This window comes from Electrophorus electricus, chromosome 9, assembly GCF_041902795.1.
Source record: "Electrophorus electricus isolate QZ-2024a chromosome 9, ASM4190279v1, whole genome shotgun sequence".
NCBI classification, from domain to species: domain Eukaryota; kingdom Metazoa; phylum Chordata; class Actinopteri; order Gymnotiformes; family Gymnotidae; genus Electrophorus; species Electrophorus electricus.
Window position 1 is genome coordinate 23,452,538 of NC_137505.1, and position 23,803 is coordinate 23,476,340.

At 40.8% G+C, this 23,803-nt stretch overlaps 1 protein-coding gene across 4 annotated transcripts in view; it reads right to left on the reverse strand.

Annotated features, from left to right (window-relative positions):
• Positions 1-1,564: 1,564 nt before the first annotated feature.
• cntnap5a (contactin associated protein family member 5a) overlaps positions 1,565-23,803 on the reverse strand; it is a 65,846-nt gene continuing 43,607 nt past the window's right edge. For 3 of the 4 annotated variants that reach the window (XM_081720373.1, XM_081720374.1, XM_081720375.1), the window contains 14 exons: positions 23,518-23,624; positions 22,763-22,882; positions 21,834-22,034; positions 17,346-17,502; positions 16,879-17,006; positions 16,565-16,735; positions 15,220-15,438; positions 14,072-14,311; positions 11,844-12,068; positions 9,233-9,366; positions 8,857-8,941; positions 7,950-8,156; positions 7,736-7,810; positions 1,565-3,468 (listed from right to left, as the gene is read on the reverse strand). In XM_081720373.1, the coding sequence (XP_081576499.1) occupies positions 3,272-3,468; positions 7,736-7,810; positions 7,950-8,156; positions 8,857-8,941; positions 9,233-9,366; positions 11,844-12,068; positions 14,072-14,311; positions 15,220-15,438; positions 16,565-16,735; positions 16,879-17,006; positions 17,346-17,502; positions 21,834-22,034; positions 22,763-22,882; positions 23,518-23,624 (2,266 nt within the window). In that variant the 3' untranslated portion in view covers positions 1,565-3,271. The remainder of the gene's footprint in view (positions 3,469-7,735; positions 7,811-7,949; positions 8,157-8,856; positions 8,942-9,232; positions 9,367-11,843; positions 12,069-14,071; positions 14,312-15,219; positions 15,439-16,564; positions 16,736-16,878; positions 17,007-17,345; positions 17,503-21,833; positions 22,035-22,762; positions 22,883-23,517; positions 23,625-23,803) is intronic. The other variant, XM_035522790.2, reaches the window with a different exon arrangement.

Here is a 23,803-nt window from a genome sequence, read left to right on the forward strand (position 1 = left end):
AAGTGGGAAGGTTGATGTTCACTCCTGCAGACGGCTGACTTAGACAAAAAATAAAGATGTGTAGTAAGTGTACACAGACACTGTAGTAGAAACGATGCAGAAATGATTGCAAATTGGAGCAAAGAGCATCTTAACCACTGCAATGAAGGACCATACTTTGTACCCCATATAATCTCTCACCAAATTATATTAATAAATGTTTAGATAATTGATAACATTAAAAACACCATAAGTCTAACTGTTAAAGAAGGAAGTGGAGGATCATAGAGACAGGATCTAGAACATATAGATTGTATTTTGTGGCTTGGATGGAACCGAAAGTCAGTCAGTAGACATTTCAAAGGCAGAAACTCCCACATCTCTATAGCTCTTACATAAGATCCTACCAAAAAATCTCTACTGAAAAACTAGCAACTCTGATGTTCACTCTAGTGACTGTGGTGGCACACTCATGTCACTCTTCTATCATTCTGCATATGTGAGATGAGCCAATGTATATGTTTAATTTTGGAAAATATTTTGAATGGACCTTAACTTCTCATAGGCATCTATGTAAAACACAGTGGGAACAATTTACATGTTCAGGCAAGTAGGGAGTTTTGACATTGAGCTCTCTGGCACATGAAGCATGGTGTGTATTTAGTTTGAAGGCATTTTTATTTCAACTGCATGTTAGTTATTTCTCAATGTGGTGTAAATTGTTTTTTTATATAGTGTAAGTGGATCATTCTATTAGGGTCTGAAAGCTAATTTTTCCTGGTGTCAAGAGGTGCATTTGAGACCGAAAAACAGATTGGTGTTTTATTGCATCCATATTTTAATTTCCTATGTATCACAGGTTTTCAACTCTGGTCCTGGAGTACATGCTGTCCAACTTGCTTAGGTGTGTTAGCAGGGCAAAAACTGAAATGTGCAGGGCAGGGGCTACTCCAGGACCCTGGTTGGAAAACATTACTATATATCCTAACCCTAACACAAAATTAAACATGAAACCAACCCTTAAACCCAAACTCTTACCCCTAACAGTATATCCTAATCCTAACCAGTCAACTTATTTGCCAATCAATATCACTAGGAAGACCTGACAGATAAACATATGTCTATTTAAATCTAGTTGATCATTCTGTAGAATACTAGAAGTAGTGAAGAAAATAGTGTTCTACAGCTTTCGTGTCATAGAACAGTTAATATCATATGATGCCACTAATCATAGAACAAGGTGTCACATGTATTGGCTCAGTAACAATGGATTGACAATATATGAAGAGAGTTTATGATCACAAATGCTAATAAAACATGTCCATCAGCAGACAGTGTGGGAACAGCAGCATATTTTTGGCACTTTTAAAGTGTTTTACTGAAGGTCTCTTCCCTCGTGTCTGAAGGCTTGCTTATAAAATCTGATTTCACCAAGGATTTACAATTATTCTAAAGAAGAATGTCCACAGATTTCATTCAAATTAAGCTAAAGGAAATGTTAAAACAACAATAATATAAATCTGTTGTCGATAAATTACTGAATTGCTTGACTGGATTCAAATGAGTACATTCACTGACAAAAGACTGAAAAAATCTTTTTTTAATTATTATTAAACATATATTTACAATATAGCTGTACAATTATACAAAACAGGCCCTGTAAAATAACCAGTATCAATAGACATATAAAAGATTAACAACAAAAACATATTGAAGGACACTTCCATATAAAACAAACAAAAACATGAAAATCAGTAAGTAATTGACATTAACATGATATGAAGATAATAAATAAAAGATGTGGGAATATGAAAATAAACCTCAATTTAAATTTTGAGAATAGATTATCCAAGTAAATGCAAGCATATCACTGACCTACCTCAAGGACTCAGTAGGTAAAAGCACTACATCTGTTAATTTAGGTTTAAGTGCCAGTCATGTTGGTTACCCTCCGTGTTCAGGAGTCCCAGAGGACACAGCTCATCATGTTATCACTCAGAAACAAGGACAGTAGATCTACTGCTAGAGATAACAGGTTCAATTTCAGAGGACTGTGCGTAATTTGTTGTATCTGTGACAGAAACATTTCTTAGAAGGATTTCATGTTGAAATATAAGCCTATAATACAGAAGCAACAGGGACTGAGCCAAGCTCTGCATTTAAATATGCCGCAGTGGCAATATAATTTGAAAATTCAAAAGTAAGTAATCTGGCACAATTGTTTTGTCACAGTGCAAACAGTAATTATCCAGTTCTCAGAGTTATTATTATTAAATTCATTGGCTGTAATTCAGGTATACCCTTGTTTCTAAATTTAAATAAATTTTATTCTTAAGCTTCCGGCATTGGTTTCTACACATTCTGTAACCACAAGCATGCCAACCTGAATTTTAACAAAAAACAGGTTCCAAATGAAATTACTGGACCTTATCTGTAGCAAAAATGTCATGTCAAGATCGGTGACTAGGCAGATGACATGACACATTACAACATTGTTGCATTTATTTATTTATTTTTGTTAGAACATGAAGTCTTACAGATATATTGTTTTATATTACTTTATGTTTAAAAGAACAGACTACTTTTAAAGGGTTGTCACATTTCTGAGGCATTTTCCATTTTTTTTAATATGAGCTTCACCTTCTATACTCACTAGTTTGTAAAAATGTGAAAAAGAAAGGTGAATTACAATCTTCTTTCTAACTTTCCTGGATAACTGTCTCTACATATGGTGTTAAATGACAGTGAAGTAATCATTTTGGAGTACTTAAAAATAATAAGTACAATGAAGAGTAATAATTACTAAATCAAACTGTGATGGACTGCCGAACACCTCTTGAGGAAGGTAGTATTACTGCTTATGTCCAGTCCAGTAGGGGTAGAGATGATTTTGTGAATCATAACGTAACAACACTTTAAGCCCAACAGGGATGAACAGATTCTCTAAAATAACAAGGTTTTCAAGGATTCCCTCAGGTAGATATTGTCCAAGAAATGCAGGGGCTTTTCCCCCATAACACCATCACCATACATCACAACCCGGACCCACTTCTCTGGGCTAACAGGCTGGGCATCTACTAGCTACGACCTACCTAGATTGGAAGATCCCTATGTTCTCCAGACTCCACCAGTGCAGGATCTCCTCCACATATTGTTCTGAAGGATCTCCTCCACATAATGTTCTGAAGGATCTCCTCCATGTAACCATTGCTAGATGAGGTCTGCACCACAATGGTGCAGAAGGACTAAACGAAAGTAGAAACGACCAGTGGCTACAGGCCTTGTACATCTGTTAGATGTAGTATTCTTTCATATTGTCCCTCACGCAGTTGTGTAGGTGGAGTTCGGTTTTGTAGGCGGCTTCAAGGCTGTGTCGGTGCTCCTTCTCTTGGATGCTGGCAGTTCTCCGGACCTGCCGGTGCTGGAGCAGGAAACGTGTCATGACCGCCACCACACACAGTGTAATAAAGACCACTGTGGTGACCACACCTAAAATCACAGAGGAGATTTAGGGTTGGTGACTCAGAAGAGAATTTTAGAATTTTTCACCCTGTTTGCATTTGAGTTTGATTTGAATAAAGAATATCAGTGCATTCAAATTCCTTCTTATGCTTGTTTGGTTTTAACTTCAGTTAGCTAATGTGTGAAAAATAATCAGCCATGATTCAACAAATCTAGCCAAGAATTAATATTGGTTGAAAACCTTGCTGAATTTATAAGGTCTTAAGATCTTCATTTGTTTTTGTGTTTATTCTATATTTATTGCCTATTACTTTGTTTTACATGTGAAATTTGTTAGCCTTAGTTACAAGGGAAATTTTGTTAGCTGAGAAACATACAATTGTCACGGAGGGCCGGCCCCTCAGCAGGGGGACCATGCGCCCTTGCTGGGAGGACCACAGTAAACACCTACACCACTCCCAATCACCAGCTTACTAACCATATGCACCTATCCCTTGTTTCTCCCGTCAACTGTTTAAATCCGCAGGTCGGGGACAATGCTGCACATTAATGGAGTACCTCTTGGGGAACCAACCAGGTAAACCACAACTAGCACCTACCTTTGTATCATTTATGTTGCTATACATCCATGCCTTTACTTATGGAAAATAAAGAGCACTTTCTAGCAATCTCGTCTCTTGCTCCCTCTGTGCCGCCAGTGTCACAGAATTTGCAGCCCTCGGGGTGCATGGCAAGCAGCCCTCACTGGGCTAGCCTGCTAGCTGTTCAAATGGCGGTACTAGAACAGCAAAGACAGGAGAGATCAAATTTGGAGAGATCCACTCCATGAGTCAGAGCCTTGCTCAATGCGTGAATAATATTACCATGTGCACCGAGAACCGAACGACAACTTCTACCACCAGACCAATCTCAAAAGGGGTAAGGTGTCTTATCGCCACCCCTGAGGTCTTTGGGGGAGATACAGAGAGCTGTGAGGGGTTCGTGGTACAATGTGAACTGTACTTTGGGTACCAGCCCCTCCTGCCTGATTATGCCAATGTGGCCTTCATGATTTTCTGACTGACAGAGAGAGCTCGTGCCTGGGGAACTGCTTTGGTGGTTAACTCCTCCCCGTCCTGAATGACTACCCTTCATTCATAGGAGAACTCAAAGCCGTCTTCCAGCACCCTCAACAGGGGAGAGTCTGTGGGAAATCCCTACTTAGGCTAAAGCTGGGGTTGCGTGCAGCGGCTGATTATGCTACGGAGTTCAGAACACTGGCGACAGGACCTCGATGGAATGAACTAGTGCTGATAGACACGTTTTTGAATGGACTGAGAGCTGAACTACAGACTGAATTAGCCTGCAAGGTGGAGGTGGCCACGCTAAACAAGGTGGTACACCTAGCTATTACTTACAACCGTTTATTGTAGGACAAACAGCAAGATTTTCCCAGAGGCTTGTCGGGTCGAGAGACCAGGGTGACAATGGAGACCTCAGAAGAACCTATGCAACTGGGCAGGGCCAGGGTTCATTGCCAGTGTGGAGAGCAAAAAAGGGGGAAAGATCTGGTGAGTTCCTCTCTAGCCCTTTCGATGTTGATTCTTCGTCAAGAAAAAGGATGGAGGGTTGAAGCCGTGTGTGGACTACCAGGGACTTAACAAAATACTGGTTAAGTACCCCTATCCCCTCCGCCTGGTCTCTGCGGCACTTAAGCATTTGTTGAGGGGGGCCCCATATTTCACTAGGCTAGACCTGCGCAGTGTCTACAACCTCATTAGGATCAGGGAGGGGGACGAATGGAAGACTTTAGCACATCTTCTGGTTACTATGAGTACCTGGTCCCCTCACTGGCTTGCTTAGGGGAAAACCTAAACAGCTAAGTTGGGGAGAGGCAGCAGAGAGAGCATTTGCAGACTTGAACACCGCCTTCTCCACTGCCCCTGTATTGCAACAACCCGACCTGGAGAGATCCTTTATTGTGGAGGTAGATGCCTCGGATGTGGGAGTAGGAGCTGTGCTGTCTCAAACGAGAGGGGAGGAAGGTAATTTAGGGCCCATCGCTTTTCAAGAAAGCTGAGCCCATCAGAGTGGAACTATGGTGTCGGGGACAGAGAACTCCTGGCGATGAATCTCACATTAGAGGAGTGGAGGCATTGGCTAGAGGGAGTGAGACACCCCTTCATTGTTATCACTGACCATATGAACCTAGAGTACCTCTGAAATGAAAAATATTTGAACTCTAGGCAGGCACGGTGGTCTCTTTTCTTCTCCAGGTTTGCCTTTTATATCACCTACAGGCTGGGAGAGAAAAACATCAGGGTGGACGCACTCTTCCAACAACATCATGCCAAGGCTCGGTCCTCCAGTCAGGACCTGGTGCTCTCTCTGTCCTGTTTTGTGGCCGCCATCACCTGGAACATCGACCGCAGAATAGAGGCCACGAATCCACATCCCCAATGTCCACCCAAACGGCTGTATGTCCTGCTTGGACATCGTGGGGACCTTATCACCTGGGCGCACACCTCTGTGGGGATTGGACATCCGGGAACAATGCGCACCATGCAACTGTTGAGCGCAAGATACTTGTGGCCTGCCATGCCCAGGGACGTCGTCAGGTACGTTTCCTCGTGCACCGACTGCGCCCGCAGCAAGACTCCATGGACTCCTCCTGCCAGTAAGCTACTCCACCGGACCTGCCCGCCTCTGAGGGGAACACAACCATTTTGGTAATTGTGGAGTGCTTCTCCAAGATGGTTAGGGTTGTCCTGCTATAAAGGGCCCACCCACAGCCTTGGAGATGGTGGACTTGCTCTTCCGCCATGTCTTCAGGCAGTTTGGGCAGGCTGAGGACATTGTCTCAGACAGGGGGGCTCAGTTCACCTCAAGACTGTGGAAGGAACTGCTGGGGAAACTAAATATTACCATGAGTCTGACGTCAGGTTACCATCCCCAGACCAATGGCCAAGTGGAGAGGATAAACCAGGAGGTGGGCAAATTCCTTTGCCTGTACTGCCAGCGACATATAGAGACCTAGAGTGCATACCTTGCATGGGCTGAATATGCACAAGTCATGCTGGAACTGAGCTAACACCTTTCGAATGTGTCTTAGGGTACCAGCCTCCCCTTTATCCCTGGAAGTCACTGGCGTCAGACCTGCCAGCTCTTGATCAGTAGTGCAGACACAGCGAACAAGTTTGGGGGGAGACCCACATGAGACTCCGCCATCGCAGCCTACAAAAGAAAGGCAGACCGAAAGCGGGGAGCGACCCCCCAGTTCGAGCCGGGAAAGAAGGTATGGGTTGCCACCAAGGATAGCCGTTCTTGCAAACTGCAGGCCAAATATGAGGGTCCGTACACCATAACTAGTCAGATGAATGAAGTGACCTACAGGTTTGGCCTGCCAGGACATAGCCAGGCCTCCAGGGCCTTCCACGTGTCTGCCCTGAAGCCCATGGCAGAGGGTCCCCTAATGGAGGAGGGGAGCTCCTCAGAAGCTCCACCCCTACCGCTGGAGTTTGGGGGTGAGCCAGCCTACTGGGTAAGGGCCTTGCTAGTCTCTCGGAGGAGGACCTCGGGGTTGCAGTACCTGGTGGACTGGGAGGGGTACGGGCCCGAGAAACGTTGCTGGGTGCCGGCCTCCCAGGTGTTGGACCCTGACCTCATCGTCTCCTTCCACCGGGAGCACCCACAGAAACCTGCTCCCCGTAGGCCGGGCCAGCCACGCTCCAGGTGCCTGGCAGGGTCTTTAGTGGGGGTTCTGTCATGGAGGGCCGGCCCCTCAGCAGGGGGACCATGCCCACTCACTGGGAGGACCACAGTAAACACCTACCCAACTCCCAATCACCAGCCTACTAGCCATGTGCACCTGTCCCTTGTTTCTCCCATCACCTATTTCAAGCCGCAGGTCGGCAGGGACGGTGCTGGGCATTAATGGAGTACCTGTTGGGGAACTGGCCAGGAAAACCATGACTACCTTTGTTTCATTTATGTTGCTAAATGTCCATGCCTTTACTTATGGAAAATAAAGAGCACTTTCTAGCAACCTCGCCTCTTGCTCCCTCTGTGCCACCAGCGTCACAACAATAAAGCACCTGAGACCAGTCTCTCCTGATAGTTTCTCAGGGAATTTTATTACCATGGTCCCTTATCAGCACACAACACATAATCAATATAGTCATTACACATTTCAAAACAGAATGTGCTAAGAGAAAAGATGAACACTAAGGAACCTGTAAGATAGCTATTGCTCATTTCACACTTCACTGACTCTTACAAATGGTGCCATAAAGCAGATTGAGGTAATAAAACGCACCTCCGATTACCGCTGAATCTCTTTGGGTGTCATCTTCATGGGCCTTGTTATCTTTCCCCACCTCTTCCCCATGGTCTGCCGAGCGGGAACAAAAAAAGGTAATATATTAATATCTCAGGAAATCCTCAAGATTCGTTCTTCAGAGTTGGTGACCCTAATAGACTACAAAGTTTCATGCTTAAAAAACTGCCAAATTAGTCATCTCAGGACATACCTAAACGGGATTTAGAGGTGGATAAATCAGCCAGTGCGCCACAGTTCGACTCCAGCAGATTTCCTCGTATGCTGACCAATGAGCTACCACGGTTCAGAAGAGCTGCTTTCAGAGGGGCTACATGATTGTACTGAACAGATGAAAAGCAGCCGATGAAGCCTCTGGATCCTGCTTGTGCAACTTCCTCATCCAGAGCATCACTTCCTGCTAAGAAAAAACAGTTTTTTGTTTGCTTTAGGTCATTTTTGATAATTTCTTCCTTTAAAGGCTCCAATGGCTGTCATTTAAAATTCAAAAATGATAAAATACACTGTAAAATGTTGTGCAGGAAAAATGTGTAAATTTGTAAAATTTAGGAAGGCCAATGAAATTACCAATGACCAATCAAAAAAATCAAAAAAATAAAAAGTGTATCCATGACTTAACACAGCAAGCAAAATCAAATGATTAAAGGTTTTGAGGACTTTTGCCAATATAAGGTCATTTTTTAAAAGCCTGTAAGTTTTGAAAAAGAGTCTTTTCAAAGCTGCCACAGCCTCTGAGGAACACAACCTTGTTTTGTCATATGAATTAATATTTAATCTCCTGAATAAGAGTCAGACACTTTGAGTTACTGAATAAAAGATTAATGTCTCCATGGAGAAAAAGCACAGTGTGCTTAAAAATCGATTTGGCCTTCACTTAATGACAAAGTGAATGTTTGCATGGATATTGAAGGTTTTTTGCAGAAGTAGAGGGACAAATTTTAGCATTTCATTTTAATGTAATTTTTATAATCAATAATGGTCCTGTGGTACTGTATTATTTTACTTAAGATACTGCAATTTAAATAAGACCATGAATCTAAACATTTTCAATCCTGCATCAAATATTTCAGCATCACAACATCAGACATTTATTATCTTACCAGTAACTTTTCCCAGGGTCAGTGATCTCATCGAGTTAAACTCTGCATCATAAGAGAGGGTATATTTTTTATTGTCTTCATCAACCTACCGCAGAGAGGCAGAAAAAACACAGATCAGATCAGGATATATGAGCAGTACAAATGGTGTCTTTCTTTTTCTCTTCTCTGATATGTAAATATATTGCACAAATTATACATAATTGTATTCTGTAGGACAAAAAAATGCCACAGTAAACAGAATTAACAATGACAACCATTTTAGAATTGCCTCAAGCTAAAAGGATGGCTTATATAGCTCTAGTGTTCTGAACATCAGCTTTAGACTAGTTATGGCAGTCACAGAAACTCTGGTGCAGGACCTGGAGCAGAAGCTGACCTGCACGTACACGTCCTGTCCCTCCCTGTGTAGTCGTAGACGGTGGATTAGTCCGTCTGCCAGGCTGGTGGACACAGGGCTGAACACACTGGGACTTCGCTCTTTATGGAGCCGGTACCATATTTGAAGACTACCTATAGAAGAGAATCGACCCGTTATTTAATCCACATGCAGCCCAAGTTCACCTAATAAGAGAGTTTTGCAACAACAAACAAACAAACAAAAGATGAATGGATGCTAACAATGGCACAAAACTCAACAGATTACACTGCAACAGGCTGGATTTCATGTCCACTTGGTTTCTGTTCACTGTTAGCCAGTTTAGAAGTGTGTCAGAAGTATCCCAGTCACTGTTTGAATGCTTGTATAATGATGAATGATGTAAATTAGATGAAAAAAATTAGCTATGTTTGGATATGAAGAGTGCTTCTTTCCTTGAGTAAACAGTCAAAACTGAAATCACACCTTAGATATGTTATCATAACATAACTAAAGCCAGTCCAGGAGAACAAAGTGGCCAGCCCGGGAGAAGACTACCTAAGACAATAACACAAAGCGTTTATATATAGCCCGTTCGATCCAGACCCCAGCAGTCTTCTAAAAGATTTATAAATATTAATTCCATCTGCGCCTCTAGCTCTTTAGTCAGTCTTAAATGTGTCAATACACCCTTAGCTGTCCCTCCCACACACACGTACACACAAACACATACACCATGTAGCCACTGAGAAACAAAAGATAGTTGAATTATCAAGTGGAGCAGGGTCAATTTTAAAGTTCCCTCTCATCCTTAAAAAAAAAATACACCGTATTATTCTGTATTCAGAGACTGCCTGACTATGCTTGTGTGCCAAGGATTACAGAGGATAACGTGCTCCTGCTACATCCTTCAATATTTACAAAGGCATGAATCAGCCAAGCGATTGGATTTAGCACAAAGGAGCTCTGAGTTCACTGGATCTGAAGGGCATCTATGCATATGTGCATACTCTGTTTCACAGTTTGTGTGGATCAAATGATTTATTTTGTTTTATTTATTTATTTTTTATATTACTTGGTAATTTAGTTACATTGATATACAGGCCAATAATTAAAAACGACCAAACAGATTCAGATTGAAATACATAGTACAATGTGTATGTGTGTGTGTGTGTGTGGGGGGGGGGGGTTGTGAGAGGTAATTTTCGAGTTTTTATGATGCCTGCAGATTGTACTAATTTTGAGGCAAAAAGTGAGAGTACAATTATGAATTCAAGAACATTGTTTAAGGCTAACAGTGAAATCACACTTATACCACATCACACCATCATTTAACTGATGTACACATATAAATTCACTGGACAAAGCCAACTTTTCGATCCAAGAGCTTTCAAATTACAAATTGTTTCAAGCCATTCCACTTCTTTTTCAGAATTATTTAGTATAGGTTCTTTCACACTTTTTTCACACTTTTGGGGATGCTCAGTCTAAAATTTGCTACATTGCTTCAATGACAGAATGAAGGGAAACTTCTCCAACTTCCACGAGTTATTGAGAAACTAGTTATTTGTAACTTGGTGTGAAGCTTCATGCTAATAACTTCAAACAAACAACCTGTCATTTAAACTATGTGGCAAAATTAGTCAAAATTCAGAGTGGTTCGTCAACAATTTTTACAACAGCTCATCAGATAGACCTGATTTTGCCTTTAACTTTTTATAACTGATTCTCTACTTTGATGGCTAATTTTCTGCACATGATCTTTTGAGTTGCATTACTATCATCGAGGAGCACAGACTGAAAGCTTGTGTGCTTTCTGAGACAAGCAGGTCACTGTTTTGACAACATTTTATACTTACAGCCTACATTCACACTTTCCCCCCTATTTATTGTCCTCACATGCTGTCATCTATGTTATTTATTCCTCTTCTGTTTATGACTTCCACCCTAAAATCACTTGTACAGTAATTTAAGGCCATGGTAAGAAGAGTAGACTCATTCTGTTCTCATATGCCTATTGATTCCCTTTTCATCTTTTACTTGGTAACTAATTTTCCCAAACTCTTTCCATGTGTAAGGTATTTACAACTATAACCAATAACCTTGGGCTACTGGCTACAGCATGTCTACTGATTTTAACATAGCCCTTTAATATATTCTTATTAATGGGCTGAAAACTAAGGTAGCCTTTGTTGTACAACATGTGGAGCCAGAAGTTGAGAAGAAGAGGGAAATGGGCAAAAGGTGGTTTATTCTTCTCTCTGCAAATGTAGCTTAAAATCATGTATTATTCTCTTTATTAGTAATCAACATGTTTGCTGCATCTTGAGATAGTAAATAGAGCATATTAAAGAAGAGAGAGAGATCATGTTTGATGAAAAAAGAGCATAAAACACAAGCATAAAATGCTACTTGCAATAAAGCAAATGAACACTCATCTACTCATATTTAGACAAATGAGTAAATTTGAGTGTTTGAGTGCGACATAAATTGTATTTGATAGCTTCAGCTGTGCAGTCACATGCATCTACTGAAGAACTGTTTAAACAGCATAGCTGTTTTGAGCTGACTGATGTTTTTGAAGAACATCTTAGCTTAAAGTTCTTGGAGACTAAATCTGAATTGCCTTTACCATTGTGAGCCAAAATGACAGCCAGGTACTGCTGGGTGAAGGTGTTGGCAGTGAGGAGCATGGCAGGAGTCTGGGTGGTCAGGAAACTGAGAGCCATGTGCTCTCTGGCTTTGGGGTAGGCCGAGGATGCAGATGAGGCCTGGGCCGTCCGGTTCTGCATGAATGAGAATGGCTCCTGGAAAGTGTAGGTCACTGATGAGCCCCTCTCGAAGGACACTGACACTTCTGGGTGATAAAGGAAATTGCATATTTGTTAGATTTCTTAATGATGTAATATGACAAAAAGCTATAGTATATAAGTTATAGAGTCAATCTGAAATTGATAATTGAAGAATGGTTTGCCAAAGTGTTGGCATCTCATAGATAGACCAGAAGAGGTGTACAGCTAAAGATGCATGAAAAATAACTTGGCTGTCTTAAGTTGGCTTTTGATTTTAAATTATATATAAATGATTATAAGGGGAGAGATTAGTGGTGGTTCACATGAAGATGACCCAAAGAAGGGGAACCATATAGTCTGGCATTCATGTCTAATCCTTTGATCACTTGACAAAGATCTAAATCTGAACAGATGGGGCCAGATAGATCTTCTGGACACCTAAATGAATTTCCATTTGTTGACGTAAGTCCTTCCACCAATCCTATTGGTCTGCCCATACAAACTTCACTGTTTTGTATGAAATTTTGCTGTTTATAAATGTCTTGTGTAAATTTGTAATAAGTCGTGACTGTGTTTAGAGATTAAAGTGAGAACACTACACCCACGTGAGCTGAGACGTGAAAAGCAGGAGCCATCACCTCCAGACGGGTAACAAGGTTAGGATAAGTCAATATTGCTTTATTGCATTGCCAGGATGGAAGGGCAGGCTTTTATTGACTCGAAAGATGCTTTGTTTCGAATTTCAAACATCAACGCATTGAACATCCCACACAGAGTGCATGTCTCAGGGACTTCCATGACTTCTGAAGACCATTTCTGTAACATCAAAGCCATCCAATTCTGCAGCAGAAAAAATGCTGATTTCATAACACAATTTCCTTTTTAGTATAAATTGTTAAAATGGCAAACACCCTTCATGTAAATTACTCCAAAATCCTGACAAAGATTAAATTACCGTGTTGTTTCATCACATCTGGAACTTTAGTCCAGCAGCAGCAGTCGATAGAAATTGCTGTATTTCAGTGTTTACAATCTTGTAAAAGAGACGCTCTGAATATTTCATCAGATTATTTTTGTGATATTAATTAAGAAGAAACCACTCGTGAATCCTCTGACACTAAATACTATGTAATTAGGCAATCCTGCATCTGCTGTATACTAACAGGCTTTACCCAAGCCTAATTTTTACTTTTGCATGTTTTTATTATTCTCCTTTTTCTCCCCTTACTTTTCCCAGCACCCTTGATACATTTTAAGTTAATTCACAAAGGCTTTTAAGATATTTAAAATGTCTTATAAATCTTCACATCTGTAATTATAGATCTATTCATTAAAGGAATAAATTAAAGGAATAAATCTGTGCCTTAAATAATACAAAATCAGTGCTGTGTCATGCCCTGGCCGCCACCCAATCAAAAAGACACGCATGCACGCACACACATGCACACGCACAGACACACACAGACACACAGACACACACACACACACACACAGACACACAGACACACACACACACAGACACACACACACAAACACACACACACACACACACACACATAGCAGACCACTATTCTATTCCCAGTCACCTACTTATTGATTGACTCCCATCACCTGTCCCTCACTGCATTCACTCATTACCTTCACCTACCTCTTCTTTTCCCCACACACTATTTTATTCCCACAGGTTCTGTCCTCCAACACTTTGCATTTAGCCTGCTACAACCTAACAGCACTAAGCCTGGAACTTGCCTTGGGAAAGCTACTGCTTTTGCTCAGACTTTTCCTTCTACACTTTTACAAGTGTTTAATTATTTTATAAATAAAAGACTGTGCCATTCTTACTCACTCACATCCTGTTCCTGTGCATGACATGTCACAGTAGTACATTGTAAATGAAGGCCCCATAGAACAGAAAAACACTAGAGTTATAATGTATTATGTATTTTGTTATCGACTTTTATATGCAGTGATGGGTTATAATGCATTATGAATACCTTATAAACTTTATGAATATTCTTGTAATGCATTATGTACACTGGAAGTGCTGACTCTTTAACAAAGACTTTACCTTCCTTGCAGGAGGGTCCTCCATAGGCAGAGTGAGTGCAGTCGCAGGTGTAGCCACTGCTCTTCTCCACACACCTACCCCGGTTGTGGCAGAAGCCAGCGGAGCTGCTGCAGTGGCCGGGGCAACCCGGAGTCACGCCGGGGCTCATCTTGGCCCGCTCATCAAGGTCCAGGGTAATTCCGTTCACACTGAGTGCTCGCACGCACCCGAGGAAGCCTCTCTGCCTGGAGGCTGTCCCTCCTGAAGAACAAAGGGGGGCTCAGTAGCAAACAGCACAGCCCTCTATGCTCTGCCAGAAAACAACCTCACATGTCTAAGTAAACAGTCCCAAAGCTGGGGAACCTTGTTTTTGTTGTTGTTGTTTTTTCACCTCTGGTCAAACATACTTGGCTCAAGCCAACAGGTAACTGCTGAGCCTTTCAAAAATGTGCAGGTCATAGCAATCCTGACAGAGAACTGAGAAGCACTTTAAAATAAATGTATCACACCATGCATAGATATTATATAAACCCAGGATCAGGCCATCAATTGTGAATTTGGTTTCAACTTATGAAATATTCAGTTGGCATTTTATGTTCTTTTAAATGTGTTGTTATTTTGTGCAGCAAGACTATTTCTGCTGTTTGTAACATTTCATTGCTATTTCCAGACTATAGTCATAAACATCTTAAACATCATGTCCTTGACAGAGATGTAAATAACATCGGTATAGAAATATTTCCTACTTATGAGCCCTTTGTCCTATATTCTTGAAATCTAAATTTTAAGGTGTTTTTAAAAAGTCCTTGAAGTATCTTAAATTTTAATTCAGCAGTTTTGTATCATTTTTAATGCACGAGTATGAAATATTTCACACACTAAAAACATTCAAATACTTTATAAATCATGAATCAAGCTTATTCTTAATAATGAATTTATAATGATCTGTAAATATTTTTGCTACTTTGTAACAAATAACTCAATAAATCAATTATAATCATAACCTGATTATTTCTAATGCATACAATGCCTAATTAGAATCTTACATGAACAATATAGCATCTAGAATTAAACTCCCAGGCAAGAGCACAAATGCAGAAATGTGACCATCTCAGAGTATGAAACCACCTCCCTGTTCTCTCACAAGTGTCTGAGCTGCTGTGTCTTACCCACAAACAGCTGACTGTTGAGCTGCAGGCGAAGGTGCGCGTCTGCTGGGGCCTGAAGGAAGCGGAGGGGCAGCTGGTCCACCTGCAGGGAGGCTTCCTTCACATTGCGCTCAGCTCGCACCCAGTGCCACTGCCTGTCGTTGAGGGGGACGGGGGACTTGACGGACAAGACAGCTGGGCCATCACCCGCGTCGAAGGAGAATGTCACGGCAGAGGGAGCTGAGGGAGGGGCATAGGGGCCACGGCCTGAGTCCTGCCTTCATATGTGAGCTCCAACGTTTGGAATGGAATGGGATTTAAAGATGACATTGCAGAGTGGGTCATGCTGGATGGGACTTGCTGGGGGGACATGATGGTTGGGGCATGCTGGGCAGGACATGCTGGGTGGGACATGCTGGCTGGGACATGCTGGGCAGGACATGCTGGGCGGAACATGCTGGGCGGGACAGCATTCTGGGTTGCAGTGCAGGGCAAATCTGGTAAACCCCTTATATATACTGACAAATATTGATGCAGTGGTGATTCTCACTTTTGAGACAAAGATGTGTTTCCAGGCAGCATCAGAAATCCAAATACCAAACCTAGTTTCATATCAGCCTAATCTGATTTTATATTCCCTGTTTGAAGGCAGGTATATTGACTTTTTAAATTCAAACCATGTCTGTAATTTGCAGATCTGGATGTGTTATCGAGCCTTGTGCTGGAAAAACTGTCAAGCTCAGAACACAGTTCTTCAAATTAGGGGGTTTGCTGAAGTGCCTCAGTGGATTTGCAAGGCTGATAAAATGAACCTAGACTTTATCTCGCCACCATGCCAATCCATATCATACACTAAAATATATCAAGTCATAGCATCCTTTAGAACACACGCAGTTGGTGTTCTCCCCACTTCAGCATGTGTAAACCAGATCATAAGTCAATTATCAAGCATTAAGAAACTGAGTTATGGGAAAACAGTAAGCCCTGCACAATATTGTGCTGTATGCTCTTTGAATGGCATTATAGAGCAGTGTTTCCCAATCTAGTCCATTAGGATCCTGCATTTTTTGCTTTTTCACAGGCTCCTGCATACATAGAAATCAGGCATATTGAACACCTGGGACAGTCCTACTGGAAGAAATCGGGCATACTGAACACCTGGGACAGTCCTACTGGAAGAAATCAGGAATACTGAACACCTGGTACAGTTGGAAGCTGGGACTGAGTGAAAACGTGCACCGCTTGTGGAACTCCAAGGGCAGGGCTGGGAAACATGCATGAAGAGTTCCCTTATTGGGGGTAGTGTGCATTATTGATGAACATGGGATATGCAGATTGTGGAAATAGGCTGATGAGACATACTCACAGCTCAGCTCCACTCTGATGAAGTCACGGAGCCCCAGATTTTCGAGGAAGACCCCTGAGGGGGCACCGGTTTTGAAGTAGAAGGAGATGTCAAATGAGAACTCAATGTGGAAGGCAGGAAAATGCAAGTACGACGTCTCCTCATAGAAAGACGCTGCGTTCCACAGAGACTCTGACAGAAAAGGGACAGGAGTGATTTCTCACAGGATTTCTCATGCCGGATACATTTGAGTCACAGCTGGATTTTAATTAGGCGCAGGAGATTATATGTCCTGTCATCTAGTTTAGAAAAGGAGCAAAGAAAAGATCACCTACTGTCACCAGAGCATTCCAGTGGCCCAACACTATACAAGGCCTCAGAGCCCAGCCTGTTTGTGTCTCCTATTGCTATCCCACTCACAGGCAGGTCAGCCTTATAAGACAGGATCCCCGTATCATTTTCCCTGTGAGCAATAACAGAGGCTAAACTGGGTCTTACCTCAGGAGTCATCCACCTCTGTCACTGATTACTGTATTGAATACGAAGATAGATGTAAGCTGTATAATACTAAGTGGATAAAATGGATGAACAAATTGTTAAACAGATAAATTACGAAGCAGATCGAATGCAGGGCTATTTATAGATGCTGTATATTTAGAGCATTAAAAGGGAAAGGAACATGTAATAGGCTATAGAACAGGCGAGACAGACTACAAACAACCGATAAAAAGTGGTCTGTGGATAGTTGCTACACAGTGCATGTGAATTAATGGGCACAGTGAGCTGCCTTTTGCTACTGTACCATGAGTCTCGGTCTGCATCACAGTTGCAGAAAAAGTTCATGTCAACGCAGTTTTCTTCCAGGCTGCAGGCGCACTGCTGAACGCCAGGCAGAAAGCCTCCCCAGTACGTTTTCCTCTCCCCACTGCGGTCCAGCCACCAGGACAAGGGCACACCATCTGCAGCATCACACACACACACACACACATGCACACACAAATCCAAGCTTTAGGTGAAAACGATCTGGATCAAAAGTATATGCTTCAGGAAACCCCTCAGAGAACCATAATAAAAGACAAACATATATATCATTGTTGGTATGATGTTGTCTCCATATTTTTACAAATAAGTTTGGCTTTTTTCTAGTAAAAAAACAAACAAACAAACAGAGCAATTTCTCTCAGCTGAACATAACCGAAAGAAATGCTTTCTACATAACATTAGGTGTTTTTACCACAATCACAAGTGTGAGAAGAGGAATGAGGATATTAGAACCATGGTGCATAAAAACTTTGTTTGCAGCGCAATTTAGTTTGTGGCCCTACACCTGCAAAACTTGCAATCTTTGTAGTTTCTTAACAATGAGGAACTAAGGTTGTACATTTTGAATTCATCAGCCTTCTTGTTTCTCATTCTGAAGGATTATTCTTCCATAGCACTCAGCCACAGTGTAGAACATCACAAACATTACTATGCCTATCAACACTGTCATAAACATCCAGTAATATACATCCACACCAATGGAGTCAGTTAATATAGACAGAGAAGTGTTATAAAATTACACAATGCATGGTCTTTTGAGCAGCAATGATTTCTGCAGTTCAGGATCTCAGTATATAATAATTTTCTTGATTGATGGAGCACACAGAATAAATAATAAAATGAGCCATAAGCACGTAATTCTTTGCTCTAAGACTAATATATAAATATGGCCAACTGTACACCTCAAGATGAATCTGAATTAATCTCTTTGTCTCTATATAATAGTTCTGTTTAACTATGGGCTTCGCGATCACCTCTATCAGGGAAGATTGCACATAGTTAGCTATTAAAATTGCATTACTGTGTACTAAAGGAAAAATGGATGAAAATTAATTCAATGTGGTTATGTGAACAGGGTCTTTTCTGCAATATTCTCTGCACAACATCATTAAAATATTTTTTTCAGTAACTATACAAAAGTCTTTCCTTCCCCTCCCTGATTTCTGAGAAGGCATTGATACATTTTAAATTATTTAATTGTACATTTGAGACTATCATACCAGACTTACTGAATGAGACTTCTACTATCAAGAAAAAAAATTAACTACTGAAACGTTCTATTCAATAGAGTACAGTATATTCTATAAATGACTGAATGCAATCCTTGCTATACATATACCTCATGGGAGAACATTATTACTTGTAATGTAATTAAAAAATAGCTAATGAAAGCATTGGGTTGATAGCAGACAGATTTATGCATCTCTATATCTCTCAGTTTTCACTGAATGTCTTTAATATGATAAGGTCTTAATTTATGATAGGATGACGTTTGCACTCTTCAGATGCATAGAGACTTGGAAACAGTGATTGATATTGATAATGACTCAGATAATTTAAAGCTGCAAATCCAAATGTTTGTAATAAAGTGCAGTAATCATGGTACACTCCTATAAATCTCTGGCCTAGTCTCCATTAATGTCAAGTGGAATTTTATCAGGGTTGTAATTATTGGGTGTCTGGGACAACTGCCAGATTAAAAATCAAAAAAGGGGCCATGAATAATCCTTAATTATCTTCCTAAATGTTGAGATCCGTGCTGTTGGTATATTGTTTATGATGAAAATTGAAATAATTTCAGCCAAACAGGCTTTATCTGTTTGTTTTCTGTTTCTGATGGAATTTAAAGAAAAGACAAAATACTTGCTGTATTTTTAAAATTAGATTGAAAGTACATTCTTTTATGAATGGGGATCTCTAGTAATCTCCAAATCTGAAAAAAGTATATGAGGTCAAGGGCAGATTCTCAGCTCAACACTTATTTGCATCTCAGTTCTAAATGTATTATGTATTAAATGCTTTCTGAATGTAAATGGGAGTTAAACATGCACATGTCGACTATGAAAACCATGAAAGGTAGTACTTCCTGTAGACTACTACTACTACTACTACTACTAATTTAAAATTATCTCATCTCATACATTATACACACACACACACACATACACACACATTGTGTGTGTTTGTGAGGGTGTGACTCTTTTAAACCACTCATGCTTCCAGTAATTCATTCAGCTTGTTGAACGTTTGATTCCTCATTATACACATGAACACATCAGGCAAGGAATATACCACAAATGAGTATCCACATAAAGCAAGTTATGTAACACAAGACCAAAACGTGATCTTGATTATGTGCAGAGGAAATTACTTTGAAGGTCTCTAGAAGTCTGAGGGAAAAAAGTATCTCTATCTGCCCACAATACACCAAGACATGGTGTACTCCATAGTAACATGAGACATGAGAGAGAGAGAGATGGAGTGATAGTGAGAAAGTAAGACAGAAGAAGAGGGCCGCAGTGTGTGTGTGCGTGTGTCTGTATCTCTGTGTGTGTGTGTGCGTGTGCGTGTACGTGTGTGTGCGTGCGTGTGTGTGTGTGCATGTGTGTGTGTGTGTGATATATAGAGAGAGCTGGTTTATGTGGCATTTCATAAAAACAATGAAACTAATTATGTTTTCTCTCCAATGTCCAATGAACCGGAAGAAGAAGAAGAAAAGTGACCTTCCCTTTAATGTTGGGGGAATAAAAATCTTGTTTATTGTCTGCAGTGACATGATATTTGCCCTAGGGGAATGGGGCTTCTTCCAGTTTTTTCTAAATTAGGGTGGTACACATGCTTCTGGAGATTTGTTTTCTTGCTCTTAGGGTGGAGTCCATGCACACTTTGTACAAACTGTGTATGATGTGGAATAGTGATAGACCACAACATGATGGCCACCAATGTATCTATGTACCAATGATCTGAAAACACCACTGCAAAGTGATCAGGTTATCTGGTTTTACTATTTACAGGTATGTGCTTGAGTGAAATAAACATTTGATTTATTCCATACACCACTGACAACATTTCTCCAAAATTTCTGAAACATAGAGCCTTAATTGGAGCATTTAATTGCAAAAAACTGGTAAAAAAATAAAAATAATAAAAAAAAAAGATGGCGTGTTGAACAATGCAAAGGAAACAAGGGTGGAATAACCCCAGTTTCACCTGAATTATTTTATTTTGCATAATTAATAACTGCCTCCCCACCATTATTCATTAATCGATAAGAAAATTAACATGTTACACTGGACTATTTATTCCATTTAAAAAGTTGCTCCAAAGAACAGACAGAAGGCCACACCATTTCTTTAGCACCAACTAATTGAGAACTTTATGGTTTAGCTGACAACCTCAGGGTCAATTTCTCCAAAGCATGATAGCACAAAAGATCCTTGTAAAATGGTTGAGCGAATGTAATTTTCAAGACTTCTTTTAATAGTTCAAACTATCCCTTCACTATGATGCTTCTGGGAAGCTTGGCTATGAAGGTGATTTACTGCATGACATGAGCTAAAGGTCAAGTCCTTGGTGACTAACATTAAAAAAGCCTTAGACTTGGCTGTAGGGTGAGGGCTTTATATTTAACATCTAGGTTTAACAATGAAGCCAGATTTAGCAGTCAGCATGCTAATGGTTTAATATTTATGCCAACATACCATGAAAGTGCTACTGCTTCAAATGATAGGTTTGCTATTTTTTAACCCATTCCCTCTTTTAAAAAGTGTTTCCCATCTTCGGTAGTTCAGCCTAGCACAACCTTGCTGACAGCTTTAGTTTTTGAGAAACTCACTGCAGCACTGCAGCTCCTTACTGGAGTTAAAAACATTTCAACTGAGTGATTTTTCAGTAACCTTCAGTAACCTTAATAATCTCCTTCTGAAATGTGGAAACCTATAGAAAAGGTCTAAATCTCTTTTAGATGCACTGCTGAGAAACACTGAGTCCCAGGCTGAACATTCTCTTATATTTGATTTACAAATATTTGGAGTGTACCGGAGCAGCTTAATCAACAGTGCTATTAAGGTTTAGTGTTAAACAGACCATGTCCTGAATAAACATAAAATGATTGCACATGACTGTACTGTTGGCCTCAGTGAAAAGGAGGAGGGGAGTGATAAAGTTCTCAGTACTAAAGATAGTGACAAAGTTAATATATGCATGATTATAAAAAGAATGAAGCAGTTAACTCTGCTGAAAACTTTGTTAGAGCAAGCTTGAGCTCAACTCAGCACACAGGACTCAGCTCAGGACCCAGCCCAGGACCCAACCCAGGACCCAGCCCTGGACTCACCCCAGGGCCCAGCCCAGGACCCAGCCCAGCACTCACCCCAGGACCAAGCCCAGGACCAAGCCCAGGACTCAACCCAGGACCCAGCCCAGGACCTAGCCCCGAATCCACCACAGGACAAAGCCCAGGACTCACCCCATGTGTTGAAAAGTCGGGACCTCCTGCAGCGGTAGGTGAGTCTCTGCTGGCAGTACTGCGACTCGGCCACCAAGGCCCCCAGCTGCTCTGGAGAGGCACCATAGTCGAAGCGTGAACTGTATATTCTTTCTGGGGTTGATCCTCGAACCCTTACCTGCCCGGTGCTGTTGTGGTCAATTACAGTCCATACTTTGTTCTCTGGAACCAAATGCAAAAAAAGAGTAGATATGTCAAAGCCAAAGTCAACGTTGTAGTCATTGTTTTTTACCACAGACATACAGATTGAGAAATTAATGATAGTTTTCATAGAATGTGGTTTACATTTAACATAAAACAACACCAGACATAAATGCCAATGAAAATAGATGCAATAAATACAAGCACCAGTTTGAAAATATACACAACACTATACAATAAGCCATACAGATCCCTTTACATCAAACCATACAAACGCTATATAATAGACTATACAAACACAATACAATCAACTATACATACACTATAAAAAAGAATAGAAGCACGATACAATAGATTAAACAACCATTAGAAATAGGACAGTCGACTGAACAGTAGGCAGTGAGACATGGGATGGGTGAATTACTATTTTACTTGTACTTCTTGTATATAGTATGTACAAAAATACAAGTAATCAAGTATATTAAAGTTATGAATTGTCAGCTGCAGCTAGCAATGTTATTCAGAATAATTAATTGAATAATAGAATAATAGAATAATACAAACTAAAATAAGGGATGATGATATATGCCTGGATGAACATTACTGTTTAAAGACAGAGGGCTAATTGCTCTCTGGGATAAGGCTTCTCAACTTGAGAGGCACTGATATTGTACTGAGAACTGAGAGGTTTTTAAAGTTTAACTAGTATGTTCCATGTTTCACTGTGGGGAAAAAATGTAGCAGCTTACCTGTCATATTGCAGTATACTTGAATGGGCCCCAAAGGGCCACTCCCATCAGGATCAATGGAGAAGTAGCCGGAAGTGCTTCCCACAAGCCTGTAGGACTCACATGAGGCTTCATAGATGGCTGAAGTAAAGTGATAACAAGACAAAAAGGGCAAAGAGAGTGGAAAAATCAGGGTCTGAGGATCCAGTGAAGCACAGATACTTCTTAACGATAAGTAAACACTGGGAAATTTTGTAACAGGCAGGGGAAAAGGTCAATGCTGTCTGTGTAAGACTATGCTCCTTTCATACCCAGTCTTGAGTGGATACCTCTAGAGAGGAATGTGTGTATGAAAGGCATTATGCCATGATCCATACTGAGGGGCTAAGCAAGGGTAATGTATTTCAGCAATCAAACATGGATGACCTTGCAAATGCCTTTTTTTTTTACATTATTATGTTTCATTTTGTGTGGTTTGAGGATTTCTTCTAATACCTGTGTGGCTCAAATAACGTATGGCCATGAAAAGATGTACAAATGGGAATAATAATAGACAAATCATAGACAAATGCCTTGTGGTCGATATTGAGGAACTTTTGCCACAGAGTCCTGTAATCCAAGCCAAACTGATATATATCTGTACCACAAAATCGGTTCTGTGTAGGTTTGTGTTATTGGGATATTAAAAATACAACTGTTTGCATGTTAACCAGAATCATCCAGACTGAAACAGTTCAACAAATTGACCTTTGCGAGGATCCCCCATGTGCACCTACAGTTATGGCATGTGGCTCCGCTGTATCCAATCCCAGCACAATCACAGGAGAATGTGGACCACGTCTGAGAGCATCGGCCACCGTTTTCACAGAAATTGGGGAGACACCTAAGAATGTATTTTAAAAATATTGAGAGGGAGGAACACATCAGACACAAATAACGTGGAAAACAAACTATTAAACAAAATATACAGCTTTAATGAAGTGAGGGTGGCTTATCAGGCACACCACATTAAATATAATTCATTCAGTATTTACCTTTGAAACCCAATCTCTGTTTCAATAA